The sequence below is a fragment of the Heterodontus francisci genome, chromosome 19 (genome assembly GCF_036365525.1).
Source record: "Heterodontus francisci isolate sHetFra1 chromosome 19, sHetFra1.hap1, whole genome shotgun sequence".
In the NCBI taxonomy this organism is placed as follows: Eukaryota; Metazoa; Chordata; class Chondrichthyes; order Heterodontiformes; family Heterodontidae; genus Heterodontus; species Heterodontus francisci.
Genome location: NC_090389.1, coordinates 59514254 through 59526469, shown reverse-complemented (window position 1 = coordinate 59526469; position 12216 = coordinate 59514254). Strand labels below are relative to the sequence as shown.

At 44.4% G+C, this 12216-nt stretch overlaps 1 protein-coding gene across 1 annotated transcript in view; it reads left to right on the top strand.

Annotated features, from left to right (window-relative positions):
• The first annotated feature begins 1588 nt into the window (after nt 1–1588).
• LOC137380392 (interleukin-17 receptor B) overlaps nt 1589–12216 on the top strand; it is a 57206-nt gene continuing 46578 nt past the window's right edge. Inside the window, exons 1-3 of the mRNA XM_068052320.1 lie at nt 1589–1775; nt 8600–8621; nt 11232–11369. Coding sequence (XP_067908421.1) covers nt 1704–1775; nt 8600–8621; nt 11232–11369 — 232 coding nt within the window. The 5' untranslated portion in view covers nt 1589–1703. The remainder of the gene's footprint in view (nt 1776–8599; nt 8622–11231; nt 11370–12216) is intronic.

Genomic DNA, 12216 nt, shown 5'->3' with positions numbered 1-12216 from the left:
TCCCCCCCCTCCCCTCAACTCCCTCCCTCTCTCCCCCCCCTCCCCTCAACTCCCTCCCTCTCTCTCCCCCCCCTCAACTCCCTCCCTCTCTCTCCCCCCCCTCAACTCCCTCCCTCTCTCCCCCCCCCTCCCCTCAACTCCCTCCCTCTCTCCCCCCTCCCCTCAACTCCCTCCCTCTCTCCCCCCCCTCCCTCAACTCCCTCCCTCTCTCCCCCCCCCCTCAACTCCCTCCCTCTCCCCCCCTCCCCTCAACTCCCTCCCTCTCCCCCCTCAACTCCCTCCCTCTCTCTCCCCCCCCCTCAACTCCCTCCCTCTCTCTCCCCCCCCCTCAACTCCCTCCCTCCCCCCCCTCAACTCCCTCCCTCCCCCCCCTCAACTCCCTCCCTCTCTCTCCCCCCCCCCTCAACTCCCTCCCTCTCTCTCCCCCCCCCTCAACTCCCTCCCTCTCTCTCCCCCCCCCTCAACTCCCTCCCTCTCCCCCCCCCTCAACTCCCTCCCTCTCCCCCCCCCTCAACTCCCTCCCTCTCTCTCCCCCCCCCTCAACTCCCTCCCTCTCCCGCCCCCCCTCAACTCCCCTCCCCCCCTCAACTCCCTCCCTCTCTCTCCCCCCCCCTCAACTCCCTCCCTCTCTCTCCCCCCCCCCTCAACTCCCTCCCTCTCTCTCCCCCCCCCTCAACTCCCTCCCTCCCTCCCTCTCCCCCCCCCTCAACTCCCTCCCTCTCCCCCCCCCTCAACTCCCTCCCTCTCCCCCCCCCCTCAACTCCCTCCCTCTCCCGCCCCCCCTCAACTCCCTCCCTCTCCCCCCCCCTCAACTCCCTCCCTCTCCCCCCCCCTCAACTCCCTCCCTCTCCCCCCCCCTCAACTCCCTCCCTCTCCCCCCCCCTCAACTCCCTCCCTCTCCCGCCCCCCCTCAACTCCCTCCCTCTCCCCCCCCTCAACTCCCTCCCTCTCCCCCCCCCTCAACTCCCTCCCTCTCCCCCCCCCTCAACTCCCTCCCTCTCCCCCCCCCTCAACTCCCTCCCTCTCCCCCCCCCTCAACTCCCTCCCTCTCCCCCCCCCTCAACTCCCTCCCTCTCCCCCCCCTCAACTCCCTCCCTCTCCCCCCCCCTCAACTCCCTCCCTCTCCCCCCCCCTCAACTCCCTCCCTCTCCCCCCCCCTCAACTCCCTCCCTCTCCCCCCCCCTCAACTCCCTCCCTCTCCCCCCCCCTCAACTCCCTCCCTCTCTCTCCCCCAACTCCCTCCCTCTCTCCCCCCCCCTCAACTCCCTCCCTCTCCCCCCCCCTCTCTCTCCCCCCCCCCTCTCTCTCCCCCCCCCCTCTCTCTCCCCCCAACTCCCTCCCTCTCTCTCCCCCCAACTCCCTCCCTCTCTCTCCCCCCCCCTCTCTCCCCCCCCCCTCCTCTCTCCCCCCCCCCCTCTCTCCCCCCCCCCCTCCTCTCTCCCCCCCCCCCTCCTCTCTCCCCCCCCCCCCTCTCTCCCTCTCTCCCTCCCCCCCCTCTCTCCCTCCCAGGGATCAGTGATATTGGATTATTTATTCCACGGAAACAACCACTCATGCTGGTGTCATCGGTTCGTCATCAATAAGACGTCGACGTTTCCAACCAAAGTATAATAAATGCTCCCCAGTTCTCCAGCCAAACCTGCAGGTGTTCAGTGCTGAGTGAAGTAGGAGAGAAATACAGCAAGAAATACACATCGGAAGCAATGAAGCTCAGCACAGCATCGTTCATTTCGCTGTATTTCGCTGTTCTCTGTATGGAAACTGACTCTGTAACGGTAAGAAAAATATATACATTTTTGTAAATGAATCCCGATTTTCTTCATAATTTTCAAAGTAATTTGCAGATTTATCTTTCTGTTATCGCAGGTGATAAAAAAGACTCCCGACGTTAGTAATTATGTAGTCTATCAAGCCAGGCATATATTGGTATTTTCAAGTTTGCTCTTGTGACATTATACTGCATTTTAAAATAATTTTTACATACTTTACTATCAATATTTTAAATAACTCATTGATGACAAAAAATCTTAAACTCAGTAGGATTTAAAAGTAATGTTCATATCAAATTGATATATTCTGTTTTAAAATGGTGGGGTTAATCGTTTATTTGCTGTATGAATTTTTATAGAAATAATAAGAAAAAACTAAATACATAACCTTCTGAAATTACCTCTGTTGTTCCCCCAAAGATCTATTCTTGGCACCCTGCTATTTCTCATCTACATGTTGCCCCTGGTGATATCATCTGAAAACACAGCATTAGTATCTACATGTACGCTGCTACACCCAGCTCTACCTCTACACTATCTCTCTCGACCCCTCTATTGTCTCTAAACTGTCAGACTGCTTGTCCAACATCCAATACTGGATGAGCAGAAAGTCCCTCCAACTAAATATTGAGAAGACCGAAGCTATTGTCTTCAGCTTCTGCCACAAACTCTGCTCCCTAGCCAGTGACTCCATCACTCTCCCCAGCAACTGTCTGAAGCTAAATCAGACTGTTTGCAACCTTGGTGTCATGTTTGACCCTGAGATGAACTTCTAACAACATCTCCACACATCACTAAGACTGCCTATGTCCACCTTCGTAACGTCTCCTGACTCTCTCCATGCCTCAGCTTTTTTTCTGCTGTAGCCCTCATCCATGCCTTTGTTACCTCTAGACTTGACGATTTCAACATACTCCATAAATTTGAGGTTATCTAAAACCTAGCTGCCTATATGTTCTAACAGGCAACAAGTCCTATTCTCCCATCACCCCGTGCTCGCTGATCTACATTGGCTCCCGGTTAATTATTGCCTCAATTTTAAAGTTCTCATTCTTGTTTTTGAATCCTCCCTTGGCCTTGCCCCTCCCTATCTCTGTAATCTCTTCTAGCCCTACACCCCTCTAGATATTCACTCCTCTATTTCTAGCCCCTTGAGCATCTCCAATTTTAATTCTTCCAGCATTAATGGCTGTGCTTTCAGCTGACAGGGTCCTAAGCTCTGAAATTCCCTCATTAAACATTTCTGCCTCTCTTCCTCCTTTAAGACATGCCTTAAAAGCTACCTCTGTGTCCAAGCTTTTGATCATCTGCCCCAATATCTCCTTAAAAGGCTCAGTGTCAAATTTTGTTTGATAACAGTCCTATGAAGTGCCTTGGGATGTTTTACTACATTACAGGCACCATATAACTACATGTTGTTGTCTGTTATGAGCTAGTTAGTAATGAAGTGGACAAATGGGAACCTAAGAACTACTAATGTTCACACTGGCTCCAGTTGTTTTATTGCTGCAAGGTAGGTTACAGTCTAATAATTTTAGGATAACAACTCTAATTATCTGATTTCAATTATTTTAGGACCAAAATCCCTCTTTACTGTTACTTACATTGTTTCAAGAAACCTTAAGATTATCAAGTGTACAATATCAGTTTGGAGTCAGAAGTCACTAACAATGTCTTAATTGTCTTAACATCCCTGTGCATCAGTTGGTCGGGGACATTCCAATGCAACACCCACCATTATACTTCCTTCAGTTGGCATTTTTTCAATTATTAGTTTGTTATTCTTGATAAAATATTTTATTAAGTGTAGATTCAGGGCTTCCTTTAGGTTTAGACCAATACTATGGAGAGTCTTCTTGTTCCATGAGCATTTACATTGCATGATAACACCTGCTAAATTACATGCCTGTCATGGTATAAAGCCACACAAACAGACCATCTCATTTTCAGCACTTGTCCATGTGCAGGAAACAGTGCAGAAAGGATATTTTAATTACATATTCAGCAGCTTTTGGAAAATTGTGAGCCTTAGATGTGTTTTAAATTATATGAAATAAGATTTTCATGGGTAAGGTTGGTTGCAACTGTTCACAATTGTACAAATTGATAGCAGTACTAAGGAGTACTCGGTAAAATATTAATGGCACTGTTTATTAATATCATTGTATGAACGTATTGAATTCAAAAGTCACGAGTTCTCTTTGTAAAAAGTGACAAGGTCTAGTCTTGCAATTTGAATGTCTTATTTAAAATACTGTAGTGACCAACCTCATAAATTGACATTTTGAATTTAAAAATCTAACACAAGAACATTAGAAATAGGAGCAGGAGTCGGCCATTTGGCCCCTCAAGCCTGCCCCACCATTCAATAAGATCATGGCTGATCTGCCCCAGACCTCAACTCCTCTTTTGTGCCAGCTCCTCATAGCCCTCAACTCCCCGATATTTCAAAAATCTATCAACCTCCTCTTTAAATACTTTCAGTGATCGAGCCTCCACAACTCACTGGGGTAGAGAATTCCAGACATTGACTACCCTCTGAAAGAAGAAATTCCTTCGCATCTCAGTTTTAAATGAGTATCCCCTTATTCTGTAACTATGTCCCTTAGTTCGAGAGTCCCCCCACTAGTGGAAACATCTTCTCAACATCTACCCTGTCAAGCCCCCTCAGAATCTTGTATGTTTCAATAAGATCACCCCTCATTCTTCTAAACTCTAATGAATAAAGACCTAACCTGTTTAGCCGTTCTTGATGAGTCAACGCTTTCATTCCAGGAATCAATCTAGTGAATCTCTTTTGAACTGCGTCCAAATCCTTTCTTAAATACGGGTACCAAAGCTGTACACAGTACTCCAGGTGCGGCCTCACCAACACTCTGTACAGTTGTAACAAGACTTCCCTATTTTTAAACTCTTACCCCTGAGCAATAAAGGCCAAAATTCCATTTCCCTTCATAATTACTTGCTGCACCTGCATGCTAACTTTTTGTGTTTCATGCCCAAGAACACCCAGATCCTTCTGTGCTGCACTTTTTTGGAGTCTGTCTCCATTTAAATAATAGTCTGCCTTTTGTTTCTTCCTACCAAAGTGCAAGACCTCATACGTTCCTACATTAAATTCTATCTGCCAAATTTTTGCCCACTCACTCAACCTATCTATATCCCCTTGCAGATTCCTTATGTCCTCATTACAACACGCCCTCCCACCTATTTTTATATCTTCAGCAAATTTGGATATATTACACTCTGCCCCTCCTCCAAGTCATTAATATAAATAGTAAATAATTGAGGCCCTAGGACTGATCCTTGTGGCTCTCCACTAGTTACGTCTTTCCAACCTGAAAAAGACCCATTAATCCCGACTCTCTGTCTTCTGTGTGTTAACCAATCCTCAATCCATGCTAATACATTACCCCAATACCGTGAGCTCTTATCTTGTGCAATAATCGTTTATGTGGCACCTTATCGAAAGACTTCTGGAAATCTAAATATACTACATCTACCGGTTCCCCTTTATCAAGTCTGCTTGTTATATCCTCAAAGAACTCTAGAAAATTTGAGAAACATGATTTCCCTTTCACAAAACCATGTTGCATCTGCTTGATTGCGTTAAACTTTTCTAAATGTCCTGCTATTTCTTCCTTAATAATGGACTCTAGCATTTTCCCAACAACTGATGTTAGGCTGACTGGCCTATAATTTCCTGCTTTTTGTCTCCCTCCCTTCTTGAACAGGGGCGTCACATTAGCGGTTTTCCAATCCATTGGGACCCTCCCGCAATCCAGTGAGTTCTGGAATATTTCAGCCAATGCCTCAACTATCTCTGCAGCCACTTCCTTTAAAAGCCTTGGATGCAGGCCATCAGGTCCTGGTGACTTGTCTGCCTTTAGTCCCATTAGTTGGTCAAATACTTTGTCCCTCATGATAGAGACTGTTACAAGATCTTTCCTCCCATTAACTCCTTGTTTATCTGATATCTGTGGGATGTTTATAGTGTACTCTACCGTGAAGACAGTTGCAAAATATTGGTTTAAAATATCTGCCATTTCCATGTTCCCTGTTATCAATTCTCCAGTCACATCCTCCAAGGGTTCCATGCTCACTTTAGCTACTGTCTCTTTTTATATACCCGTAGAAGCTCTTGCTGTTTGTTTTTATATTTCTTGCCAATTTACTTTCAAAATAAATTTTCTCCCTCTTTATTAGCTTTTTAGTCATCTGCTTCTTGTTCCTAAGCAATTCCTAATCCTCTGGCCTACCACTAGCTTTTGCTACTTTGTATGCCTTAGTTTTTGATTGGATACTCTCCTTGACCGCCTTTGTTAACCACGGGTGGGTCATCCTTCTCATCGAATCCTTCTTTTTGATCGGGATAAATTTTTGCTGAGCGTTTTGAAATATCTGCTTAAATGTCTGCCACTGCTCATCCACTGACCTTCCCCTTAGTCTATTTTCCCAGCCCACTTTAGACAACTCTTTCTTCATACCTCTGTAATTGCCCTTGTTTAAGTTGAAGACACTGGTTTGAGACCCGAGTTGCTCGCCCTCAAGCTAAAGTTGAAATTCTACCATGTTGTGATCGCTACCCCCTGGCGGATCCTTATCTACGATCTCTCTTATTAATCCTACCACATTACTAGATCTAAAATATCCTGTTGCCAAGTAGGTTCTGCAATGTATTGCTCTAAGTAACAATCCCTGATGCACTCTACAAATTTGTCTTCCATGTTACCTCTGCCAATCTGATTTGTCCAATCAGTATGCAGATTAAAATCACCCATGACAATTGTAGCACCTTTCTTTCATGCCTCCATTATTTCCCAAATTATACTTTGTCTTACAGTGAGGCAATGCCTCGGGAGCCGATAGACAACTCCCACCCATGACTTCTTCCCTTTGCTACTCCTTATTTCCACCCAAACTGATTGATCTATTGCACCTATATCACTATTCACCACAGCACTGATATCTTCCTTTATTAACAAAGTTACCCCACCTCCTTTTCCTTTTTGCCTATTTTTCTGGAATGTCAAATATCCTTGAACATTGAGTTCCCAGTCTTGGTCATCCTGCAATCACGTCTCTGTAATAGATATTCATATTCATTTATTTCTATTTGTGCCATCAACTCATCTATCTTATTACAAATGCTGTTTGCATTCAGATAAAGAGCCTTAAGCTTTGACTTTTTACCATTATTACTCATTCTGGTTCTAATTTCTGCTGCACTCTTCTGCTTATATTTTCTGCCCCTTCCTGTCACACTTTGATTACCGTTCGCCTCTTCACTACCCTGCTCTTCACTACCCTGCACCTCTGCTCTCTCGTTTCTTTTTGATTTTTTTAAACTTCCCTTCAATTGAACCCTCCCGCCCACTAATTAGTATAAAGTCCTATCTACAACCCTAGTTATAAAATTCACCAGGACACTGATCCCAGCATGGTTCAAATGAAGCCCATCCCAACGGAACAGCTCCCTCCTTCCCCAGTACTGGTGCCAGTGCCCCATGAATCGGAACCCATTTCTCCCGCACCAATCTTTGAGCCATGTGTTTACCTCTCTAGTCTTATTTACCCGACGCCAATTTTCCCGTGGCTCTGGTAGTAATCTGGAGATTATTACCTTTGAGGTTCTGCTTTGTAATTTAGCCCCGAACTGCTCGTAGTCACTCAGCAGAACCGCTTTCCTAGTCCTACCTATGTCGTTGGTACCTAAGAGAACCACGACAACTGGATCCTTCCTCTTCCTCTCCAAGTTCCTCTGCAGCCCAGAAGAGATGTCCTTAACCTTGACACCAGGTAGGCAACACAGTCTTTGAAACTCCCTGTCTTTGCTGCAGAGGACATTATCTATTCTCGGAACTATGCTATCCCCTATTACTTCTATATTTCTCCTTTCTCCCCCCACTTGAATGGCGCTCTGAACCACTGTGCTGTGGTCAGTTCGCTCCTCCTCCCTGCAGTCTGTGCCCTTGTCCACACTGGGAGCAAGAACCTCGTACCTATTGAATAAGGACACTGGCTGAGGCTCCTCCAAAGCTAAATTCTGGATTCCCATACCTGCCTCACTCGCAGTCATACTCGCCTGTCCCTGACCACGGTCCAAATTTGATGTAATTAATCTAAGGGGAGTGACTGTCTACTGAAACACAGTGTCCAGGTAACTCTCCTCCTCCCTGATGTGTCGCAGTGTCCGCAGTTCAGACTCCAGCTCATGAACTCTGAGCCGATGGTCTTCGAGCAGCCAACACTTGCTGCCGATGTGGCCACCGTGGATCGCACCGCGTCTACCAGCTCCCACATACTACAGCTGCAACACATCGCCTGCCCAGCCATCTCTATTCTGTTTACTTAATTAATTTGGATGTTAAATATTTGGATGTTTGATGCTATGTTTGATTTAAATTGAACTAAAAGTATCTGTTTAAACAAGCAATTGTAATTAATACTTCTAGTCCTGCTCTGTGTTTATACTCTTATTATAACATTTACTGTTACACTACCACGATTGAAAAAAAATTAATTACCCAGCTCCTAATATCCGCCTTAGTTTTTGTACCAATGAATCAATCAAGTCTTATTTTACATTTGATTAACTCAGATTAAATTAAAAGCTTGCTGGTATACTCATCCTGGCCTGCTTTCTGTGCAGTAAAACTAACCATACACCCATTCATTAATTCAAAATTTTCATATATCTTGAATTAGAATTTGGAATTTTCTTGCTCCAGCTATATTTTTATGCGCCACATGGTATATAAATATTAATTGTATTTAAAGTAGATAATATGTGTTCTTTTTTGAAATAAACATTTTTTTTCTACTGACAGATAAACTGTGAAAGAAAGCGATGTAAGTATATAGCTTCATTATTAATTATCAAAGTTCTACATATACTCCATTATGTACATACATACACCGCACAATCCTCTGAGATATCGGCGCTTCTCTAATTCTGGCCTCCTGTGCATCCCTGATTTTAATCACTCTACCATTGGTGGCCTTGCCTTCAGCTGCTCAGGCCCTAAGCTCTGAAACTCCCTCTCTATACCTTACCTCCTCTTTACCTCTCTTTCCTCCTTTAAGACACTCCTTAAAACCTACCTCTTTAACCAAATTTTTGGTCATCTGCCCTATTATCTCCTTATGTGGCTCCGTGTCAAATTTTGCTTTGTAACACTCCTGTGAAGCACCTTGGGATGTTTTCTTCTATTAAAGGTGCTATAAAAATACACTTTTTTTTTAATGCACAGAGAAAACCATAAGATACATAGCTCGAAAGCTTAGGATACCTGTTTATGCAAATAAGGATCAATATTCCAAGTTTGTTAATGGGGAATCTTGCCCACTGGCTACATATATAAGAAATTGGGATGTTCATCCTATGGGGTCACGCATTGAAAGTTGTTCTTAAAGTTAATTGATCACCTAAACAGCCTTGGTTTTACTTTGTTCCCCTTCTACTCCTTCAGTCTTGCTCTCACTCACCTTGCTGCAGATTTTCCTTTTTCCAATCTCACCTCCTGATGTAACAACAAATATTTGACTTGAGGAACTCTTGCATTGTTACTGTAGAATTGACAATAAATGCGTCATCCATTAGTTACTTTTGGAAACAAATATGGTCCAATGTTTTTCCAATGGCCGTGCATATGCACTTTTATTGTGGATTTTGCAAATTGTCATTAGATCACTGGCTCCACTTCTGGTCTGCCAAATGCATGGAACTAACTTGGTCCCTTGATGTCAGAACATTGATTGTATCATGACCTAAGTCCATCAAAGCTGACCAAAAGGGTTGCCAACTCTAGCTGGAGATATTCCTAGATGTCTGACCATGTGACATCTGCAAATGTTATTCCATTTACCTTTTAAAGGTTGAGCCCCCTGTCGTTGAGAATCTTTCCTTGTGGTTTTAAGCCAGCAGCTGTTGTCCAAGACATTTTGAGAACCATGAGGTTAACTGCAAGCAGGAAAAGAAGGGAAATAGAGGCCAGCAAAAAGAGGAAACCAAAGGTGGGGGAGGAATTCGGAGCAGGGAACTGAAGGATTGCACATAGGCAGTGGGTTCAGTATTTGGGGCATTTCCCACAGGGAATAGTCCTAAACTCAGCACAGCATCAACATTTCTAAACTAAAAGCAAAATACTGCGGATGCTGGAAATCTGAAATAAAAACAAGAAATGCTGGAACCACTCAGCAGGTATGACAGCATCTGTGGAAAGAGAAGCAGAGTTAACGTTTCGGGTCAGTGACCCTTCTTCGGAATCCACAGATGCTGCCAGACCTGCTGAGTGGTTCCAACATTTCTTGTTTTTATTTAACATTTCTAAACTACTCTTGGGCTTGGAATCAATAAAGGGGAGTTTTCATAGAATTATAGAAATTACAGCACAGGAGGAGGCCATTCAGTCCTCAGTGCCCGTGCTGGTGTTGAGACTTTGTCCTGTCACTCCATTTCTCTGCAGATCTTATTTTATATTCCTCTTTTTTTCAAATATTTAGCCGATGCCCTTTTAAATGTTCCAATCTCCCAATAGTCATTTGTGGTAAAACCTGGCTTCCTTCCTTGGTTTTCCAATGAAAATACTTGGTCTCTGACCCCTTGTTCCCTGTTTGTCCACCAGTATAAACAATCTTTCATTATCTACCACAGTAAAATCCCCAGGTTTCACTCACTGTTGTAATGGTTACTCCCATTCATCACACTGCTGCTGCTCCTGGCTGTGTGAGTAATGCTGGGTCCCACACCCAGTCCATTCCCCGGTCTCTCTCATTCACCCCCTCCCTACCCCCATCCCCAATTTCGCTCTCTCGCTCTCACTCTCCCCTGAGAAGACCACAATCGATTGCATATGATTAGCAGAGATTTGGATGACTGGAGTTTGAGGAGGCTGGGGTAAATCCTGGCTTGGGTATAAAATTAAAACTCGACCCAGGCCCGACCCGACCACAGCCAACCAGAACTCGAGCTGAGCCAGAGTCCTTTAATTTTTTTTTGCACCCGACCCGACACGACATGACATGAATATCCTTCATCCGTTCCAGCAGGTGGCTATTCCTGCAGCTGGAGTTGTGGGGAATCATGGCTACGCCTGATCCCGTGACTTCCCGGAAGCAGCACCGTCCAGCCCGACCTGACCCGAACCCGAATGCTGTTTTCGGAATTTCAACCTGACCCAACCCGAACCCGACACATGTAGTCAGGTCTAGTCGGCTTTAGGTTGGGGGATCGAATCTGGAATTTTCCTGATCTGTATAACTTAACTACATACTGAATAAACTCAGCCCTGCTTATCCTTCAGTGTCTGTAGTTATATAATAAATTTACTTCCATTATATAATACATTTATTGGATCAATTTTCAAATATCATGCTTTTGAATCGTATATTAGTTTTAATGTTATCATGTAGTGTGCATAATTGCATATAAAAATCTGAAGTAGAATCTTTTTCGGTTAGTTGATGAACCTCCGTCAGAGTGGACAATACCACATCAGAGAACCCCTTCAGATATTTTAGATCTTAAAGTTCAGCTACAACAGTCTGAAGAAAATCAGCTTCCAGTGCTTGATATCAACTGGATCATCAGCCCAGACGGTAAGATTTTCTTTCAAAATAAATTGTGTATATTGTATGTAAAATATATTGCATATTTGTATTTCTGGGTTTTAAGAATTACTGATAATTCTCCGATGGCATTGCACATGGAAAGTAAGAGAATATAGTCTCTCTAACCACCCTCTGTTACCTTTTGTGTTATTATTTCTCTTCCTGTCTCCTCTCTTGTTTCTCTCACCTCCATTTTTTTGTTTTGCTTCTCTCTCTATCCTTCTGTCTCAAACGTCCCTGGTTCATTTCTGTCCATCTTCTGTCACAATTACAGCTGGGTTTTGGGAGAACCTCCACAAATATTACTGGTGTTATATATTACAAGTAGTTTTTATTTTTGTTTTAATAACCATTATTAAAATTAAGAGGGATGTGAAATTCTCCAAGGGTTCAACTGGCTGAAGCAACAAGTAGCTGAACCAGATGAACCAGTAAGACCTGTTGATTTCCTGCTTTGTGCTGATTGTTGATCTCAGATGGGGCCATGGTTATTCTTCTTCTTCCCTCTCCTCTCTCTTCTCTCTCTCCTTCTCTTTTCTCTTTTTTTTTCTCTTCTCTTTTTTTTTCTCTTCTCGCTCTTCTTCTCTTCTCGCTCTTCTTCTCTTCTCGCTCTTCTTCTCTTCTCTCTCTCTCTCTCTCTCTCTCTCTCTCTCTCTCTCTCTCTCTCTCTCTCTCTCTCTGGCTCTCTCTCTCTCTCTCTCTCTCTCTCTCTCTCTCTCTCTCTCTCTCTCTTTCTCTCTCTCTTTCTCTCTCTCTTTCTCTCTCTCTTTCTCTCTCTCTCTGGCTAGAGAATCAGTGGGATCACTGAGTTCCAATTTTGTTAGCTGTACGTCCA